Source organism: Octodon degus, unplaced genomic scaffold, assembly GCF_000260255.1.
Source record: "Octodon degus isolate 3935 unplaced genomic scaffold, OctDeg1.0 scaffold00100, whole genome shotgun sequence".
NCBI classification, from domain to species: domain Eukaryota; kingdom Metazoa; phylum Chordata; class Mammalia; order Rodentia; family Octodontidae; genus Octodon; species Octodon degus.
Window position 1 is genome coordinate 2,232,057 of NW_004524676.1, and position 21,799 is coordinate 2,253,855.

At 44.4% G+C, this 21,799-nt stretch overlaps 1 protein-coding gene and 1 pseudogene across 10 annotated transcripts in view; both read left to right on the forward strand.

Moving 5' to 3' along the window:
• Positions 1-5,521, forward strand: part of LOC105743118 — a 14,279-nt pseudogene extending 8,758 nt beyond the window's left edge.
• The window catches only part of Pphln1 (periphilin 1), a 306,142-nt gene that overhangs the window by 226,607 nt on the left and 57,736 nt on the right, over positions 1-21,799 (forward strand). For 8 of the 10 annotated variants that reach the window (XM_023723545.1, XM_023723541.1, XM_023723542.1 and 5 more), the window contains 2 exons: positions 11,277-11,488; positions 21,730-21,786. In XM_023723545.1, the coding sequence (XP_023579313.1) occupies positions 11,277-11,488; positions 21,730-21,786 (269 nt within the window). The remainder of the gene's footprint in view (positions 1-11,276; positions 11,489-21,729; positions 21,787-21,799) is intronic. The other 2 variants (XM_023723538.1, XM_023723540.1) reach the window with 1 other exon arrangement.

The window sequence follows — 21,799 nt, forward strand, 5'->3', positions numbered from 1 at the left end:
TTTTTTTTTTTTTTTTCATAAAGCACTATATAGTGTTAATTTGTGGTGCTAACTTTATTGGTTAAGATGGAGTCTGCAAGGGCTGGGGAGATGGCTCAGTGGAATAAGTGCTTCCCTGGCAAGCGCAAGGACCTGAGTTCAATCCCTGGTTCTGCAAAAAAAAAAAAAAAAGATGGAGTCTGCAAAGTTTTGTCACTTGGGAATTATTTTTGCCTCTGAAATTAGTGTTGTTGTTGTTGTTCTTGTTTTTTTTCTCAATAGTCCTTTCATTTTTACTGTTATATTCATTATATTACTTTGTTACACAGCCCTTATGTATGAATTTAAGAAAATCTATTGCATTTGGGTATGGTGGTGCCCATGTGTAATAGCAGCACTCTGGGAAGCTGAGGCAAGAGGATCACAAGTTTTAGCTCAGCCTGGTCAACTTAGTGAAGTAATGAGATCCTGTCTCAGATTAAAAAACAAGAACAAAACCACAAAACTAAAGATTTAGCTTAGTGTGAGGGTCCAGTGTTCAATCCCTAGCATCCCAGTGTTCACGGAGACAGATCAGAACAAGCCATTGTAGTTTCTTGGTTTTGCCAACTTAAGTTGTACACATGCACAAAGCGTTTCCCTTGGGTACTTCCTGGGTTGAATTTTTTAAAGAGTTCGGGCCAGGGAGTTAGTATGTGAAGTGCCGTGATGTGTGGAAGGTGCTTTCACTCTTACCCATCCTTCCTGTTTTACAGATGAGGAAAGATGCAGGGAACAATGAGATGTCAGACAAAACTTGCGCTTTAACTGCTGCAGTATGGACTAAAATAGTGAATATAATGTATGTTTTGAATGAATTGAAATTGTATTGATTGGTGATTGATGGATAGTAGTTGGTATGATTCATGCTTAGGGTCATGCCCTGCACAGGAGCGCTCCACAAGTGTAGAAGATAGGAGGAGGCCTTTTTTTCTTTCTGTCCATTTGAGGCTGGATTGCTATGCACTTCAGACTGGCCTTGAACTACCAACGATCTTCTTGCCTGAGCCTTGCGGTGCTGGGATTACCATGCACCACCATGCCTGACAAGAGGACTCATTTTGAAGAGAGGTTGAATTGAGGAGGCAACTGGCAGGGACAGAAGGAGCCCAGAGAGATCCCAGAGCAAAACCACCTTTGTTTTTTGCCATTAGTTGTACTACTACAAAGTAGTTCAGGAGAGCTCTGAAGTGTTGCCGCCTATTTCTGAACCTGATAGAGTCATAGGAACGTTGTATACCCAGCTTCTGAGCTTGGCCTCTTGTTTGCTCTTATCGTGGGGCGCTTTTCTGTGGGTCGTACGACGTTGCCCCTGACATCCTTGGACCTTGCTTGGGATCAAGACCTCCAGTTGACACCAGCAGTGTTGTGAGGGGCCTTGTTCGTAGCAGCCCTCCTTTTAGACATGTGTCTCTGGCGTCATCCACACTGATCTCGGCTTGCTGTGTAGCTGACGCTGGCCTCAAACTCGTCATTCCGCTACGGGAGCTTCTGACGTGCGGAGGTTGCAGACCTGTGCCACCATTCCTGGCTAGAAGGCCGTATTTTTTGTTTTGAGTAGTTTTGGTATTCATAAGTTGGAAAAATAGGTACTCAGTTTCAGCATATCAGAATTTCAGAGTGTAACGATACAGACACTGGTTTCTTGAGTGCAGTTTAGGTGTCAGGGCTCTATTAACTGAAAAATGTGTTTCTTCTTTAAGGTACTTGATCCTTAATTACCAGGGACAGTGTCCTTCAGCGTCTCTTCCTGGTTTGCAGGACAGGCTTTGAAGAGGTAGTGAAATAGGAAAAAGTGGCAAAGAACAGTGGGAGGTGTTTTTTAAAAATTTTAAGCAAGACATTTATATTAAGGAATATAGTTGTAGAAGTTGTTTGTAGCACTTAGAGTGATTTATTTAATATTTGGAAAATGCTTGGTTTTTCATTTGGAAACTAAATGCAAAAAATAGCTTAAAAGCTACATTTCTCATTAAAAATAGTAAAATGCATTTACAAGTTTCTATTATAAAATAGTTTTTTTTTTTTTTTTGGGCGGAACCAGGGATTGAACTCAGGCCCTTGCGCTTGGCAAGTAAGTGCTTATTCCATTGAGCCATCTCCTTGGCCCCTATTTTTTGTGAAAATAATTTGTAATGAAACAAGAAACGTCCAGCCGAGTTTACCAGGTACAAGTTTACTGAAGAAAGTATTACTGTTATTTCTGGTGAAATGGTGATGTAAGTTTAACTCTCCTCAGTTATTGCGCCAGCTATAAATCAGGAAAGAGCTCTGTTTAGATGTAAAATGAAGCCTTTGGTGGCTACTGTGCCCCTAACGGTGTTATCTTTCCCAGTAAAGCCCTGCCCCCAAAGCCTGGGGTTCATGGTCTGTTATGCCAGCTGTGCAGGTGGCCAAGGCACAAGGATGGAAAGTTTGAGACCAGCCTGTGAAACTTGGACTGTGTCTGACCTGACCGTAAAATAAAAGGGCTGGGCATGTCACTTAGTGGCATCGCCCTTGCCTAGCAGGGGATAGGCCTTGGACCACATAGACTTTGAATTTACACTCTGCCTCAGTTCATCATAAATTATGCTTATATAGTGGAGGTGGAAATTTAAGACAATCTGCATGCAGATGCTTCATAAAATTAATATGTATACTGCCATGTTTTTTTTTGGCAGATTCAGTGTCCATCATTCAGAATGCTTTGAGATTTCAGACATTGGGATCTGCACTGTGTGCAACCCACCAGTACAGCGTCCCTGATTCACAGATCCAGATCAGAGCCGCTCAGAGTCAGAAAGCTTTTCTAGTGCTGTCATGAGCATCACCTCATACAGAATGCCCGCCATTATTGTTGTTATTATTTTCATTTTATGTGTTTGGTATAGAGTCTTGTGTGTGCCACCACGTCCTGGTCTTGGTGGCCAGCTTCACACGCCCATGGGAGGGGCCAGCGTGGCATGTGGTACCAGGGATCGAGCCTGGGTTCTCGTGCTTGCCGAGGCAGGTGCTTAGACCACTGATGGCTCTCCATGGCCCCTGCCCACCATTATTCATGGTAGTGCTTTTGTACCTCTACTAGTGATGGAAACTGAAGCAAGGAGTAATGCTAGGACAGCCATCCTGTGGGCTGTGGTCACCTCTGCCACAGCCGCGCCCCCATGCCCCGACACTTGTGGGCCACATTGGAAACCTCGCCAAGGTATAAACTGCACTCAGCAGCTAGAGATAATGTCAAGGAAGATTAGAGAGTTAGGCCGGCAGCGCTGAAGAGTGGGGCGGTCTTATAGTTGTCAGTGAGCCTGGTGTGCATGTGTGGGAGGGACCTTGGCTTTAAAGATAGCCACAGTGACTGACAATGGTGATAAGGAAGAAATGGCTGCTCTGGAAGGCAGAATCTGTCATCAAGTTGAGTATTATTTTGGAGACTTTGATTTGCCATGGGACGAATTTTTAGAGGAACATCAAATTGGATGAAGGGTGGGTCCCCTTGTAAGTAAAGAGAATTCAACAGACTAAACCAGCTATCAACAACAGACTTTAATGTAGTAGTAGTAGCACCGAGCAAATCTGCAGCAGAACTCACAGGAACCAGTGAAGTTAAAACTAAAATCAGAAGATCTCCAAACAGCCCTCTCTCTGAAGTGACCGATGAGTATAAAAATGATGCAAGAACAGGTCTGTTTATACTAAAGGCTTCTTCTGAGTGAATGGAACCCTTGATGTTAAAGGAAGGTTAGGAGATAAAAGTTAAGTGTTGAATATCCAGATGAGAAGAACTTCGTGCAAAGAATTTAAGAGGTCAGTATTTGGGGTGTTCGATAGCTTAGAACCTGCTATGAAGTTTGTAGAACCTCTAGGCCAGAAGTATAAAGACACAGACTTGCTAATAATTTTTAAGGAAGGTTATTTTGTAAAGAAAAATGAAGCAAGAAAGCAAAATAAAGTGGAAGTTAAATTAAGAGCCAAACAATAGTGAGAAGAAAAACAAGTGAGCAGAAGATGCCGAAATGAAATCTCTAGAAGACTGGATGCTTGCTGAAGTTCTCAGTTGGCGTAGATGATCAGACTTGCAGAGATTTCCCTACTTGTAGAGATTTCCTTGTCCTATATCGTGGTGAAATAAAATGGACAGACTTTGTCAGAGAGCAGAAGAGGGAATAATTCTATTTAAGGAAGAAGCCAGTGAAGCTCTGGATTAAGCTAAAGATGCAGGTAATGGCAGCCTGCAGTTAAGGAACAAAAAAGTGCCGGTAGAAGTACAGGAAGGAGAGGTGGAAAAGAAGCTTTGAAAGAAGTCATAAGAAATCTATAGAAGTCCTTGAACAGATGGAAATCGAAAGGGCGTGGATTTAGAGGAAAAGGAAATAAAGCTGCCCAGCCTGGGTCTCGTAGAGGAAAAGCACATTTTAGGGGAAGAAAACTTTTTTTTGTTTGTGGTACCAGGGATTGAACTCAGCCAGGCAGGTGCTTCTTCTACTGAGCTATCTCCCTAGGCCAGAAAATGAAGTTGATAGAGATGAACATTGTGATGTAAATGGTGCGGCTGGACTGGTGAAAGAGAAGAGCAGAGACAGACGCGTGCTGTCCAAACAGAAAAAAACACGGTGCTGGAGGCCAGTGTTTTAGTAAGCACTTTTAAAATTCGTCTTAGGTTTTAAGCTGCTTTTTGTTTTTGGAGACTTTTGAAAAGAAAACTGTTGGGTCCACTTTGATGTCTACCTGTAGAAAAGGACAATTATCACTGTTATTTTTTAGCTTTGTTGTTGCTATCCAAACACATTTTTTAAAATGTTCATTACTGTATGTGTTTAGATGATTCAAATATCAAAAGGATTCCTCCACTAAATTCCCTTTGTATTATGAGAATGTATTAGGGTTTTTTTTTTTTTTTTTTTTTTTTTTTTTTTTTTTTTTTTTTGGCATGGACCTAGGATTTGAACTCAGGCCCTTGTGCTTGCCAACAAGCGCTTATTCTACTCAGCTATCTCCCCAGCCCCTGAGAATGTGTTAGTATAAAATAAAATATAAACTATATAAAAGGTTAAGGAAATTAGAAATTCGGACTACTCCATGACATTGTGTGAAGTCGAATTAAACTCAGCAGAATCAAATGTTTGCAAGTGCAGACCCGCAGCCCAGGCCGGCTGTCAGCGAGGCCCTTGCTCCCCGGCTTCCTCGTGTCAGCGTGAGCCGCCCCATCTGACCTGCAGGCCTCACCCCATTTCTCTGGGGCCGTCACTCTTGCACTTTCTCCTGTCCAGAGGGTTCTTCAGACAAAACAAGATAACGACAGACAAGTCGTTCTTTGGGTGCTGTCCTGTTACCAGTGTGGAGGTGTCATCTTTGTAGCAAGGACTTCCTTGATTGACCTGTTCAAAATGACCTCCTTCACTTCTTGCTTTGTTTATAATGTTTGTCTCTCAAGTCATGCTTATATTGCTGACACTTTGCTAGAGCTTCCAGGGGAAAAAGCCTTTTTTCACTTGCTCTTAGGCAGAAGGCTGAGAAGCTGTGAGGACAAGGTCTTCTAGTGTCTCCTAAACTCTCATCCATAGCACTTGGTACAGCGCTCCGAGTGGCTGTATTTTCTGTCATTCTTTCAGTTTCTCTTCTGAACCAGATTCCCAGGAATCCACTTTTCTCTCACAGTATCTGTCTCATCATTCTTTGATTTATTTATTTTTTTCTGGAGAAAGGACTTTGCTCAAACTTTTGGAGGTCTTCCTGCCTCAGCCTCCCAGTTGCTGGCATTATAGGCGCAGGTCACTAGCCTCCACTTCTGTCATCGTTAAGCTTCTCCATTTTTACTGTCCTCCTTTCATCTTTGTACTCTGATAAATTTCCAGGAGAATTCCTGTTCACACAGGAGTTATTTGCTCCTAATCAGTAGTTTCTCCTGCCCCACTACTACCAAGTCTGAAGTGCTGCATTCTGCTTCAAGCATGACTCAAATCATTTATTTTGTTTCTTTTTTTTTTTTTTCCTTTTGTTAGTTTCTTAACTCCTTGTTGAAGACATCCTAGTAATTTAATCAGGGTTTTGCCATGAAGCTCATACTGGCCTCAAACTCACAGAGATCCTCTTGCCTCAGCCTCCTGAGCGCTAGGCTTGTAGTCATTTTCTCCTTTTGAATATGTTTTTTCTCTATACCCTTTTAAGGACCATTCATAATATTTAGGACCATTCTCTCCTACTTATTTCTCTCATTTTTTTTGTCTTGACTTTAACAACTTAATAGTTTGTCTTGAATTATTAGTTTCTACTGATGAAACTTAACCTTCTGCTTCAAACTCTGGTATGTTTAAATAAATTCCTCCATGAAAATAAAGTCAGTCAAACTTGTCCACCTATTTTGGCAGGAAAACCGTTGAATCATTTTTTCAGATGTGTCGGACAGTCTGCCTTGGTTTCCGTACTTACTGGTCATGTGCCTCCTGCTTCTGAAGTGGGTCTCTTTCAGCCTCGCAGCATCTCCTCCCCACTCTCCTTCCCTTCTAAACGTTTTCTACCGTTGCTTTTCCGAGCTTCACTGTTCCGAGGGCTCTTGTTCACACAGTGCCCCTTACCTTGCCTGCTCTTTATTGAAGCTTGGAGCGCTTTTGATTATATGTTGATAGTACTTTAAGCATATTGGTTTGTTTTAAAATTGATGTAATTCATTTTGCTAACTATATGTATCTGACTCGTGTTCCAGAAAGTTGAGGAATGAAGTGAAAATAGAAAGCAGTTAGGAGAGTTTTAATTAGAGATTATGAGAACAGCAGTTCCTGGATTGCCAGGAGGGCTGGCCTCATCCCCTCCATCTGGCACTAAGGACAGCCTCTCAGAGTGCAGGGGAGGCTCTGTGGACTTCACATGACTGTTGGCACTTAGGATCTCTAACCCAGTTCCGCAGCTTGTGTGTAGGGTTTAAAGAAACTTGGATTTTAGAGAAAACGTGGTTGTGTTGCATCTGATGTTCCTCAGCACTCAGGAGATTCACAGGGAGGGTGGTAACTGCCTTTTGTGGGCCAGGGGGCTGCATCCCTTGCTGCCCCCGAAGTTCAGCCCAGCCCGCCCAGCCCAAGTGTTCCTGCCCCTGGGAGCTGCCTGACTACGCAAACTGCTGTTCACGGTTTCACTAGCCCTGTGTAGGAAGTGAGTCCCCCATGCCTTTGGGGTCTATTTCACCCAGAACAAACACGCACGCACGCACACGCACATGCACACAAGCACACATGTATATTGTATACCGGTACCTGAAAAAGAGAGTTAGCTAATGATCAAAATGGAACTACTACTTTATTATCAAAAACAGCGCTTAGGATATTTGTGATGCTTTTACATAAATTGTTCTGTCTGTGGGTGTGCGGGTGGGTCTGATAGTCCTGCAGGCCTAATGAGGCATTTCTTTAAAAATAACCCACCCTTTGAAATTGCATAAGCAGATTTTCTGACTATCAGTGCTAAGAAAGTGCAAGAGAGTAGGAGGTCTATTAGAGGGTGAGTTCCAGGACCCAGTCAGAAGTGTGCTGCAGGTGCTTGGCAGTTGGGCATGAGGGTCTTTCACGATTGGGAGGTGAGATCCGTCCTGCTTAGTAATCTGTAGTCCTCACCGCGGCCTTACCCTTGGTGGTTGGGAGAGAATAGCCCTCGCCTGAGAGCTGTGCCTTTGAGAAGTGGGTAGGGAAGGGAGCTGCCCAGCCTTGCTGTCTGGGAAAAGGAAAGAAAGGGTCGCTGAGCTGGTGTGCTGAAGTTGCAGTTCTTTAAAATACTGTTTTTGAAAATGTTGATTTCCTCTTCTCCTTTCTGCGTGACTTGGTCTCTTCCCACTCAGGTAGGCAGTGGGAGAGGCTGAGGGAAAGGGAGGAGAGACGGTGTAGTTCTGTGCTGCTGGAACCAGGTCTTCACAGCTGCCCCTGCCACGCTCAGGGTTGTAGGCTGGCTTGTGACTACTGCCATCTGGTGTTGGCCTTGGGAAGCTGGAGGCTCCCAGTTTCGGGGGCAGGCAAGCAGGCAGGCAGGCAGGCATTCTGCCTTCTCCCATCTGGAGGCAGATGTGTAGTAAGACCTAGTGAAACTGGAGTGCAGGGAGCCTTTATCTTTCTTCTTGGGTGCTCTCTCCTTGGCTGCCAGGAAATGTGCTCTTGTATTTTGTTTCTTTCCTTTTTTCCATGGTTCCACAAACATCTAAGAGTGAAGTTGTCAACCAAATGAGGTTAAGAGAGTTTTAACTGGCAATAACAGTAAGAGTAGCTCCTGAGTGTGTGGCCACGCAGGGGCCCTTGACCCAGAGCTAACCATGGGCAGGCGAGTGGGCTGTGTGAGACGCCGCCGTTGCCACCTGAGTGCGGGCCTCCTGCGTTCGTCCCCTTGTCCCAGGTCCATGTTTATCACTTCAGTCTCTGGAGCTGCCTGGCGCTCTCTGGCCTGCACACACCCTGTGGAGGCTAGGTCTTTTCCTGTGCCTGCAGGATTTGTGACTCCGTGTAGTTCGCCACTTGTTTCTTCTTCTCTGAGTAGTTGCCTAGTGTCTCTGTAGCCTTTCTTAGTTGTTTTCTTGGTTTTCTGAGAGAAAGGCTCGCTGTGCAGTCCAGGCTGGACTGGAGCTCACGGCAGTCCCCCTCGCTCGGCCTCCCGAGTGTGGTGCTGCAGCTGTGCACCGCGACGCCTGCGTGTGTGCTGTGCACGTTAGGGTGGCGTCAGCCTTTCCTTGCTGGCTGACCTTGGATGTTGGCGTGACCCTAGGCTTAGCAGCTAGTTTTCACTCTATTTGATTTTTTGTTTCATTTTATATATTTGGTACAGGGTCTCATTACGCACCTCAGACTAGTAGTGGTCTTCATGTTTTCAGCCTCCCCAGCACTGGGCTTGTGGACGTGTGCCAGCGTGCCTGGACTGCATTGCCAGCTAGTGCACCTCGGGGGCGAGGCCAGGGCCGCATGCGGGACCAGGGATATTAGAATTTTTAATACTTTATTTTGGTTTTAGTTTTCTGTGAGAGCTCATTTGTCATAAATGAAGTTTAGTTCCTTTCTAGTTTTTTTCAAGGATGTTTATTTTTGTCACAAGGACCCCTCAGGACCTGGTACTTGCCAGTCATACGCAGAGCTGTATACCCCGGCTCAGGAAAGGTAGATGGAGTCTGTTGTAGTGGTATATTTTAGGTGTGAGTTACCTCACATTCAACTGAAGTTCAGAACAGCAGCCTACATGTGTGGTGGGAGCTATTAATACACTGAAATTATTTTCTGAGATTTGCAATTCCATGTCATAGGCCGGTAGCAGCTCAGGAGTGGAGTGCCTGCCTAGTTGTCCAAGGCCCTGGTAGGCCGGTAGCAGCTCAGGAGTGGAGTGCCTGCCTAGTTGTCCAAGGCCCTGGTAGGCCGGTAGCAGCTCAGGAGTGGAGTGCCTGCCTAGTTGTCCAAGGCCCTGGTAGGCCGGTAGCAGCTCAGGAGTGGAGTGCCTGCCTACTTGTCCAAGGCCCTGGTAGGCCGGTAGCAGCTCAGGAGTGGAGTGCCTGCCTACTTGTCCAAGGCCCTGGGTTAAGCCCCAGCATCACAAAAAGAAGGAAAGTCCGTGGCTTCAGTTTGTCTCTAAGCTTTCTTATGCCTGAAATTTAATAATGTTTGTACTGTAATAGGAGGGATGTTTGCTAAACATGAATTAACTTTCATTTGCCTGAGTGTTTCTTTAATGGAGGTTCATGGATGGTAGTTGTCCTGTGTGTGCCAGCTTTTGTCATTGCTGAAAGTTACTCTGCGCCTTACAGGGGATGAGGTTTATTGAGGTTCGTGCTTTTGGAGGTGTTGGTCCTGTCTGGCTGGTTCCCTCCACGTGGTCAGGAAGCTGCACGTGGGAGTGTGAGCCTAAGGGGTCCACCCGGCATAGCCTACCACACTTAACCCTGCAATCCAGCCACCTGTGCACGGGGCCCTTAGTCTAGCCGTGTTACTTAGGGATGGGCAGCATTCTCCCTGTACTTCTGGGCTGAAGCTTGGAACACAGAGTTAACTGTCTGCGTCAGGCTTTCTCACCTTGGCATTGCAGTGCTCTGCACGAGGTTGATTTCTGGTGTGTGTGAAGGTTCCGGGCATTTGGGTTCTTCTCTTTCTTTCTTTTTCTTTTTCCCTCCATAATTTTATTGAGAAATAAATAGCAATGAGACAGTTTCAAATCAAATTGGTAGGACAGTTCCAATGATTAACACATTGCATACTGCCTTCCTAGTGGTTGTTTGTTGTACAAGATGTAGACATGATGTCCTATTTACAAATACAATTAGGAAAAAACCCTCTATTCCTTGAATTAAGAGAATGTAGCTAGTATTTGGGTTCTGTCAGCGCACTTGGCCCCTCCCAGTGCTACCCCCTCTGCATGATAGACCCTCACCCTGTAGACACTGTCAGCTTATGGCCTGGGCAGGATAGGGAGCACAAACCAGGAACATAGATAAGCGGTGTGGTGTTGTGTTTGTTTGTTTGTTTTGGTATTTAGGACAGAGTATACAGGGTGAATAGGGTCTCACTGTGTGGATCGGACTCTTAGTGATCCTCTTATTTACAGCCTCCCAAGTGCTGGGAAAGCAGTCTCAATTGCTGTCTTAGGGCCAGCACAGCAGGCCAGGGGATTGAATTCCTGGTCCCTGTGTCTGCCTAAGTAGGTGCTTTAATCCCCTGAGCTATTTGACTGGCCCTAGGGGTTTGTGTTTTTTTTTTTTTTTTTTTTTTTTGGTGGTACCAGGGATCAAACTCAGGAGCTTGTGCTTGCCAGGCAAGCACTTATTCCACTGAGCTGTCTCCCCAGCCCATAGTGTTCTGAAATGCTTAGAATTTATGCTTTTCAGGGTCTAGGTGTGTGAACCGCTACAAAATTTAAGGTTCCGAGTATGATGTTAGCATGCAAAATGTTTGAGATTTTGAAGTCTCTTAGATTAGGGACACAATCTACTTTCCTGGAACTAACACATCTTAGTGTTTGTTTTGGGAAATCTTCGGTGTTGAGACTGTGATAAGAGTGTTGCATTGTTATGAGTTATCAGTAATAGAGAAATAGAATCTAGTTGCTTTTGTATTTCACATTTTAAAATTTGTGCGTGCTTAGAAGACCCTTTTACTTAACCACTGAAAAAGTGGTGTGTTCCAAGTCCTGTTTCACAGACACACTTTCTGTCCACTCATTGCAGCAGAGAGTCAGGACTGCAACATGCAGGAGAACTTGTAATTAGACCTCTTGCCATTTGTGTTGGTGTACATGGGTTATGATCAATTTATTTTATCCTTTCTTCAAAGGGACATGAGAGATGGCTTTAGAAGAAAAAGTTTCTACTCTTCCCATTATGCGAGAGACCGGTCTCCTCATACAAGGGACCCTCCCTTTTTCCGAGACTCACCTGTTGGCCGGAAAGACTCTCCGCACAGCAGATCTGGCTCCAGTGTCAGCAGCAGAAGCTACTCTCCAGACCGAAGCAAGCCATACTCTTTCCACCAGTCTCAGCACAGAAGTATGTATTTGAAGACTTTGCCTTTCTCTTTCCCAGACTCCAACAATGGCAGTGTACTGAATGCAGTTGCCTTCTAGGTGTTGGAGTAGGTACTCATTTCTACTTAACTTTTTAGTTTGAAAATGTCAAGCCACATTAGTGGTAACTTACCGAGATTAGAGTCTGTATGATATTTCCTCTTCTGATGTTTCAGCCTGCAAGATACCCTTGTCGTGCTGTCTGAAAGCCGTACACCCATATGCCCTGCTAAGGCCCTGGCCGAGCCAGCCTCTTCAGGCTTCGGCCCCTAGATGATACCTTGATACCTTGATGTATCTCATAGTCTGATTTGCACAAAAAGGCCAGTGATCTGTCCTGTATCCATGCTGTAGCTTTATAGAATTTGGAGCTATGGTGCGCATTAAGTCATTCCTTCCCAACCTCGAGATTGGGGTAGAGTGGGTGAGGGGCGAATGTCTGCCTGTCCGCAGCACTCTGTGTCACCATGGCTGTGACCCTGCTGCATCTCTTAGTGTACTGGAAAAAACCAAAGATGAACACTGCTCTAGTAAATGCATTTGCACTGTGCACAAATAGTGTGTCTTCCCTTGACCTCACAGCCTTATTGCAGTGAGCTTGTTCACAGATTCTACATGCATTTTATGTGCAAGGCACTGCGTCTGATTGAACAGTGTTCTGTCCCTAAGGAAGTAGCGTCTGTACATCTGTTTTCCACCTGCTAACGACAGCTTTATCAGCGTGCATGAAAATGGGACTTTGGTGCTGAAATGATGGGCCGGAAATGAATGAATATGCCACAAACATCCTGTCAAGGGGATGACCCTTGGAGGCAGAGAACATGCCTTTCACAGCTGACCCTTCTACAAATGCAGAAGTGCAGCCTAAGCAGAAAGAATTATTAGGCAAGATGCAGAAGGCGGAACAGTCCAGGGTCTCCTTCCTTTCCATTGCTGTAGCAAAGTTGTAACCCAGCATCTTTTGCCTCCTGCATGGTGGGAGAGATGAGGCTTCGGGCATCACCACGCTGGCTCCTGTGTGTCTGTTGCCGACTCTTGTGTTGAGCAGCTATTTGACAGAGTGTAAAATGAGTTTGAGTGACTGTTCCAGAGAGAAGGGTGTTGCTTAAAAACAAAAATCACAACATATATGTCTCCAACTCTGAAAAGGTACATCAGACACTTCTGGGAAACTAAAGTCACACTGTGCAGTGCAGTCTGGCAAGTAGTTTGTCTTTCACTCCACCACCCCACCCCACCCCTGAGAAAGCCTGTAAGAAGATAAACTGAACTGTAATGCACTTTTGGTGTGGATGGACTCAGAACTAGCCAGACATCTTTTACGAATTTTTATACCAAATATGTGTGGCTTAAGTCCAAATCCATTAATTATCTTTGGAAACTGATAAGCCTTTTTCACAAATATAAAGACCTTTATAAAATGGAAAGCTGATTTTTTTCTCTTAGCTTATCTTGAAGCTACTGAATGTAGTTATTGGTGAATTAACCTTGTTTTTCCATTTGTCTTCTAGAATTTTCTCAGGGTATCATCTTCCTCTTATCTGCCCTTCGTGGCTGCATAGGCGTGAAATCTTGGGTTTCTACCCAAGGAGCCTCGCTGTCGTGCCCCCTTAGGGTTTCCAGTGTACTGCCCCACCCTTTGAGGCTTGATGCTATTACTAGCCAGTGTGCTAGACACTAACCCAGCAAGTTGGGGTAGACAAGTGAAACAGGCCATACGACTTTGCTGTTGCCTGCATACTTAATTTCTTCAGTCTTTTAATTTTGAAAGTCAAGTTCTTCATAGGGCATGGTGATGCATGTCTATAATCCTAGTACAGGGAGGCTGAGGCATGAGGATCCTCTTAGAGTAAACAAAGGCACAGCGGACCACTGAGACTTGAGGAGTTTAAGCAAGGAGTGAGTAACTGGGTGAGGCTGGGCCCAGGTCCGAAGACCATCAGCCCTGAAGAAGGGGCTAGAACATGTATACATAGGGGAGTTTAGGTAAGGAAGGGGGACAGTGTTGAGGGGCTACAAAATTTTGGATCTCTGAGTAGGGGGTTCTAGGGCTAGGGAATAGACAGGGTGGTTAGGCACGTGGGAGCCGGCAGCACAGCATCTCTTGTGGTTTTTAGTGGAACCAGCTCTCTACAGGTTGAGCTGTGTGGGGCAGCTGCTGCTGGCTTCCTGTTAGAGGCTGCACCCGGGAAGGTGTGAATCGCGGATCTGCTTGGCCAGTTTTTCTCTCTTAGCTGGATGGGGTATGGTTCAGTGACCTGACAGATCCCTGGGAGTTGAGGCCAGCCTGGGCTGCAAAGTGCGTTCAAGGCCAGCCTGACCTGCATAGTGAAAGCCTTTCTCAAAAGAGAGAAAGGAGGGAGGGAGGGAGGGGTTGAGAAAATCAAGTTCTTTAAGCAAGATTTTAAGAATTTGTTCTGATGATGAAGCTCTCTCACAGTTATTTGGGTGATTTCTTACCCACCTAGGCTGTACTGAGGAAGTATTTCTTCTATTCCTTTCATGTTTTCAGATTACCTCATGTATTTCTGGGACCAGTTTTGCTTTAAATATGAATCTCACAGATATCCTGTTGTCCTGCTTCAAAGAAGGACCGAGAAACTTATCTTTCCTTTACCAGTAGCTTAGGCTGGATTAATTAGCTGTATGTGAAGTTTTGCTTGTCCTCACCTATTGAGGACTGAGGAAGCCTGAGAGTGGTGTTCTGGCTGTTTGTATGTGCAGTGCTGGGACCAAGCACAAGGTATTAGCCGCTTCAGGCAAGTTCTCTGCCTCTGAGCTGCACTCTAGGTCCTTGACAAGCTTTTATAAATATAATCAATAGGAAATTCGCAGTTTTCTTACTCTGTAGGCCTTAGTGTTTCAAATTATATAACTTTTAATTTGTTGATTTTTGTTTATACTTTTACTTTATAACAACTAGTTGTTTGGCCTTTGTACCTGTTAGTGGTTTGGCTGTAGTAACTTATGTCCCTACCTCAGCTTCCTGTGTGCTGGAATTAATGGTGTCTGCCAGCACTGTGGCCCTCTGCATATGTCCCACGTGCATTTAACATCTCTTTTGCTCCACAGAGTGTGCTCAGTACCTGTGTCCCAGTTTGTGCTCACATGCACTGATACCCCTTTTGTTTTTTCAGATAGAGCCTGTGAAACTTTATATCACTTCATACTTGCTGTCCTTCTGCATGAACCTTGTGTTGTCATCTGTACTCAGGGCCGTTCTAACGGTTACATCATCCTGACTGCCCTGGGCGTGGCTGCGAGCGCAGCATTTAGTTGTTTGGTTGTCCACTTCCACATGCTCACTCAGGTTGTCTTTAGTTAATCCCATTTTCTTATTGAACTTTTATTTGCAGTAATAGTGTAAAATTGACACCAGAGTTCAGCTTGGCACACCAATTTTTTAAGTTCTTGTGATAAGCTTGCTGTGTTATAATCCTCCTGCCTTTGTGTCGCTCCTTGGCTGTAAGAGCATCTTTTCCTGTAACATGGACTTAATACGGTGCCTTGGTAATAGGTTCATTGTAACTTTTTATGTATTGAAGGAGTACTGTTAGTCTTCTTTCCAGATTTAAATACCTTGGGTTCCTTTTATTGATATGGTTTCTACGTTTTTTATTTTACTGATTTTTCTTGTGTTCCTTTTAAATTGCAACAGCTGAACTGCTCTTTGGTTTCACAGCTATATTTCATCACTGACACTTAATGGGATTGTATGCATGTAGAGCTTATGTGCATATTTAGTTCTAATAAAGTGTCCTTTAGCCTGTCTGTTTTCTGGCACGATTGTTTATGTATACCATGTGCACTTACACACATGAATGAGTGCTCAATTTCCTTTTTTCTTTCTCAAGATGCTAAAATCTCATTTAATACTGAAAAACAGTTTACTTTATCAGCAAACTAAGTATCCTTGATATATTTTGTATTAATTTTTAGTACTTTGAGTAGCATAAGTCCAAATATAGAATCTTTAGAAATCTGTCTATAAACTTCTACTTTGAGCAGCACTGGTTGCCTGTGATCCCCCTCTTTCCTATCGCCCTGCCTTTATTTTCACTTGAGGATCTCATGAAGCCACCTGTCATTGGTTTTCTTGAGAATTATAAGTTGAAAGAAAATCATTTCCTCCATTAATACAGTGACAGACCTTGCACTGCATAGATTTGTAACTCATAACTCGTTGAGGCCTCTCCCTTGCCTCTGTAACTCACTTTTGATGGTAGGGGGATAGTTATGTACCTGTAAACTACATCTTTGTTTACCCTCAGCATCTTATAAAAATTAATGACAAATTTACCAGTAGTGCTGATTTATTAATGAGACTGTAATATTTTGGTTAAACTTTTAAAATGCCCTTATTTTGGGAGTTTTGCACATTTGTTGCTTCACTTGGCCCGTTTTTCTACAGCTGTTTGACTGTGGGCCTTGTGTTCTTGGTAGTAGCAGGTCTTTTATGGAAGACTATTCATCTGTATCTATTATTTTAAACAATATTCTAAGATAATAGTGCATAAGAATTTAAAGTATTTTGAGCATATCTGGAAGATTAGTTTCTTTATGAAGTGCTCATGTCTTACGAGGTATTGCTTGTGAACAAATTTTGAAGTCTGTGTGAATTTTTGGGTTTTAATAAGAGTTTTAACATTTAATTCTGTTGTAGGACAGACTTTTCTGTGTCAGTTTAAAGTGATTTTGGAATATATACTTTATCATTAGATCTTATACCTTAGGCAGTAAGGAAGGGAAAATAAAACCATTGTCTTGATAGCTAAATATCGCAGTGTTTCATAAGTTATTTTTTATTTATTTTTGGTACTGGGGATTGAACTCAGGACCTTGCACTTGCCAGGCGGGCGCTTATACCACTGAGCTATTTCCTTAGCCCCCCAATAATTTTTTTTGTTGTTTCCTTTTTGCAGAAACCAGGGATTGAACTCAGGCCCTTGTCCTTGCCAGGGAAGTGCGTATTCCACTGAGCCATCTCCCCATCTCCCCGACAATGTTTCTTTTATGTTAAAGCTATTGAATTTATTTAAGTCTATCCATGTATTTATTATTTTAGAGTAGGGTCTCCCTCTGCGGCCCAGGCTAGCTGTGAACTTGCGCTTTCTTTTTCAGCCTCCTGAGTACTGGGATTATAAGTTTACACCACTGCATTCAACTGTGTACAGTCTCCGAATAAAAACATACTAAACATTTATGTCAGGCAAGGCAGATCTGCACTATACTGTTTTATTTATGAGTTAGTAACTGAGACAAGCAAAGATGTGATTATACATGCGAAGTACTGTAGGTACTATCTAAAATCCCACCGAGCTGCTCGCTGGTGCTGGACCCAAGCAGAAGGCAACAGATGCAGCCAGGAGACTCCCATCCAAAGCTCTTCAGGGAGCACAGAGCCTCTTGAGCAACATTATAGAATGTAATTCAATTAAAGATACGAAGTTTAAGGAAAGGAGAACATGACTGGAAAGATGGAAATAGAGAGGAGATAGCTGTCCATTATCTAATTATGAATTAGAGAGGAGGGCCAGAGTGTGCCATGCACCTTTAATTCCAGCATTCACGAGACTGAGACAGACAGTGAGTTGACAGCCATCCTGGACTACACACATAGCAAGAGGCTATCTCAAAAAAGGAACCAGAGCTGGGAGAAGTGGCAAGGTCATTACCCGTGTTCCCATTGTGTTTGGCTGCTTTTAGAGGGGTCAGAGGCCCCCTGACACCCCGGAACTTGCTGTAACTAGCGTGGCTTCTTGGGAACTCTCTCTGTGTCATCTGTCCTTGGGTTCTGTGTGCCGTATTTTTTGGTCTTAGTTGTCCCTGACCTACTCTTGAAGGCTTTGTCTTCAGGATGCGCAGCTAATTGGCACGGGAATACCTTATTCATGGCTGGCCTAGAGCTACTGAGAGGTTGTGTGGATGTCTCTTGAAGTCATTAGTTATGTAAGGAATTGAGTGACTCAAGCCTGGATGTTGTAATGACCCTGCAGTGAATACGTGTGTGTATGTGTGGGGTTCCTGCACAGGACCTGTCTGCAGAGTTAGGCCCCTTCTGCTTTCTTGCTCGTCTCTCAAAGAGGGGAGGGACAGCTATTTTGGATTATTGGCTTTGTCTGCTTGATCTTCACTGTGCCCCTCCTGCTAATTCTTTCTCCCTCTCTTGAGTTACAGTGACACAGGTGTTATCTTGATGCTTTTCCCTTGCTAGTTTTTCTTTCCCTCTTTCTCTACCCCCATCCTTGACTTGTTTCCCTTTCTCTTTTAAAGACTATTCCTCCTAGTCAGGATCAGCACACACACTATGCCAGCCCAGTCAGTGGACTGATTTAGTCACTACGTATCTGTAATCCCAGAATCACACTCTTAATCCTAGCATCACACCTCCAGATCAGGCCTTCTCTGAAAAGCCTCACCTGTGACTGCATGAAGCTCTGGGGGGAGGGGAGACTGGACACAGCCACAACATAGGGTTTTCACAGCATGTGCCTCTTTATTCTGCTATTGTAAGGTTGGAAAATGGAAGGTAATTATAAGTCAGCAATTATCTGTCTTAGATATCATTTGGCTTTTTCTTCTTACATAGTCTGACTCACTGAAAGATTTAACTCGCCAGTGGATATAAGTTCTGATTTCCATAGTGCTACTTCAGATTTTTTCATTCCTGGTTTGATCCTTCAGTCCTAACTTAGAACTCATTTTCTTCACCAAGTCTCAGGAAACATAGGAATGTTTTGAGCCTTTTTACCTTAGTCTCAAATAGGAAGTTAGTGATCGCTTACTGAGGTCTGTGTGAGGTGCATTTGAGGAAATGGTGAAATAGCTGAGGAGTAGCGTTCTAATGGCATGTAGAGTGGCAAGTGAAAAAGACACATATGAGAGACACTTGTATTCATGGTGTTGAACGGTGCCATGTAAAAGTCATAGCTGAAAGACTTGAGGTCTGGAGTGTTCACCTTTGCGGAACAATGAGCTATTGGAGACAGAGAACATGACAAATAGAAAGGCATTGGAGTCTGAAATGTGTTGCAGGCGTGGACCTGAGTCTGTGGCCCTTTTGGGAAGTGAGGGATCTTGGAGACGTAGGGTGTGGTTAGAGAAGGTGTGTTGTTGAGGGGCTGCGCTCGAGGGAGATAACAGAGCCCCAGCCCTCGCTGCCCCTGGGCTGCCTCAGCTGCACTGCCCCAGGTCATATGCCTCCTCCTGTTCCTGTGAAACTCACTACAAGCCAGAGCTTCCAGCCATGGCAGTCCTCTGGGCTTCATAGGTTCTTATCTCAGGGTTTTGTCACAGTGATGGAAAGCCAAAACAGGCATAAGAATCAAGTGCCAGAACACTTACAAAATCGGGTTTAAAAAAGAAAGAAAATTGTGTTTATACATCACTGAAATGCTATGATAGAAGCCAGGAGTGAGACGTAGTGTCAATATTAAGGGACCAGTAAAACTTAGTTGAGTTTAAGTACTGTACAGATGCTTTTAAAAATGCAAAACATAAAATTTAGTGGAGCAAAGCTAATTACTTAAATAACTTCCAGATCCTTTCATTCTGCTGGGTGGTATTGTCTGTTAGGAAATTAGTCTTTCCATCTTAAGACTTAGATGAGAATCTGTAATAAATCTGTTAATACCCTCAGCATCTCTGCAATTTGGAATAGAAATGAATAGACATGTAACCAGTGGAGTGTTAATAAACCTACATGTTGCGTTTGATATTTCAGTGGAATGAATAATCCTATCAGGGTTTATCTCAGGCTGCAGTGTAGCTGTACCCGGAGTTAGGAGGAGATGGGCATGGTCCATGCCCACAGCCAGTAGGAGTTGCGAGTATGCCATTGGCCCACCTGTGCAACACCACTGGCATCCTCTTATGGCTTGATTTGGAAAGCAATTTGAGGTAGCTTAGTGGAATGAACACTTAATAAAATGGGGTTAAATAAATGGCTGAATTTTCTGTTAAAAGAAATAAAAAGTAGGAAAACATGTCAGAATAAAGTTAATAATGTCCGACACAAACGCTTGGCATGATGTCCTGAACAGCTGGTGTAGGTGAATTGAGAGCTTGACCAAAGTAAACAGAAAAGGAGCGGCAGTGTTCATAGTGAATGTCACATAAGAACAGGCCAGCTGCTCAGGAGAAACACAGGTTTGCCCAATTCCAGAGAAAAGGATGTTGTATCCACAGCGACATTATTGCAAAAGTACAATGGCAGTATTTGCATTGTATTTAATATCTCTCTGTACTGCAAGCAGGTGCAGGGGCCAGGGGTTTGATCCCCAGGCCTTCCGTGCTGGCCCCGCCCCCGGGGCGTGCTCAGATGGTACTTGAGACTGGGTGTGGTGGCCCGCGCAGCTCTTGGGAGGCTGTGAACAGGCGGATCACTGAGTCCGATCTAGTGTAAGATGCTGCTCTTGGGAGGCTGTGAACAGGCGGATCAGTGAGTCCAATCTAGAGTAAGATGCTGAACACTCTGTAGACCCTTCCCTAAAATACCAAAAAAAAAAAAAAAAAAAAAAAAAGAATCTGTGGGAAAATTGCTTGACAATCCCCACTGAATTTAGAAAATATACTCTCTTAAGGAAAAAAAATAAATTGCCAATTTGGGTTATATAACAAAAAGACCTGAATGCAATGTTTTGACGTTTGGCTTTATTAGAAGAATATTGGGGTATCCTGACTAATATATGTAAGTCTCCTCACCTCCTTTGGTCCTGGGGATCGAACCTGAGGCCTTTGCACTAAGCAGACTTTCTGATTTTTTGAACTTTGGCGACAGGGCCTCAATAAATTCCCCAAGCAGGACTGAGATCCTCCTGAGTGCTGGATTCATAGATACACAGCCTCAAGCCCAGGGTCCTAGGCAGTTTATTGAGAACAATCAAAATTTGTATTTGAAAATGTTCCCAAAGATCCTTTTGATTCCCAGTGAGATTCATCTCTTTTCCCCTCCCTCTTCATCCTTCTGTTTCTATTTTTAGTTTTTCAGACCAGTTCCTGCTGCGCCACCCAGGCTGGCCCTGAACTTGTTATCCTTGTGACCCTGCACCCTGTGTGGCACACACTCCTCCGAGTGTGGACCTCATGGAGGTTATAGACTAGGTACTTAGAGAGACTGAGGAGCCAGATGCTTGAATTTTAGTAGCCCTGGAGTGGAAGCTGGGCTTCCGATGCCAAGGTGCCCGTCATCTGTGGGAGGCACTCAAGCCGGTGCCTACGCAAACACGTGCTTTTCTCGTTATGCAGGTGAAAAGCTCCAGTCACCTGAGGTGCTCTCAGAAGAGTGCCTGACAAGATGAAACATTCTCTGTCTGGCTGTGAGCGGAATCTCTGGTTGCTTTTCTTGTGATATGGTCCTTCCTGGCTCCATCTCCTAGCACACTAGGAGACCTCACAGAAAGCCTCTTTTTGCGCCTGCTTTTTATTAATGTAGATAAATGTAAATTCTTTTTACAAAAGTAGTTTTTTAGAACTCTTCTGTCTGTTGTTTCTGTGCGTAGTCATCTCAGTATGCCAAAGAAGCGTCCTTTGGCATTCTGTTTGTTCGTCCATACCTTAAGCAGAAATTTCTCCTGCTGTGTTGGAACCAATCCTCAGTAGTGTTTGCTCAGGTAGTGCAGTGTCACCTGGACCACGGGAGATGATTGGAATGAGTTGATTAGAGTCGGAGACCCAGAATGGAGAGCAGTCCATATAAAGGCCAAGTCAGACCTCAGCCTGTATTTCTTCAGAATACCAGGAAGAGAGAGGGAAAGGGCAAATTAAGAAAATGTTCACACTGTAGATGCTGCGTATAGGGGTGGCAAGTGAGGGGCCTTCGGGAGCTGATCCCAGCACCCATCAGCACGAGATGGAGGGACACTGAAGTCTGGTTCTGCTTGCATCAACCGGTGAGGTTTATTGGAGCTCCTACCCTGCACTGCTCTGGGTGCGCATGTTTTCCATGCTCTTGTCACCCTGAGAAGAAGAGCAGCTTGGTTTCCAGCACCTGCGTCCCTCTTGTGGCAGAGCTGTAGAGAGGCCAGCAGAAGCAGCAAGGGTCTTAGGAAAGCCACCAGGTTAGGAGTAAGCCCCCAGGGCTGGGAGGTAGAGAGCAGCAGCAACTTCAGGTCCCCAGCAAAGGCTCAGAAGTTTGTCCTCACTGCTGCGGGTGAGGGCGTTTGCCCCCCTCGTGCTGGGCACAGAGGTCCTGCTGCTAATTCCTCCCTGCCCACCTCTCCCTAGAGCCCGCGCGTGCCTGTGCCTCCTACAAACGGCAGAATGAAGGAAACCCAGAGAGAGGTGAGTTTGGAGC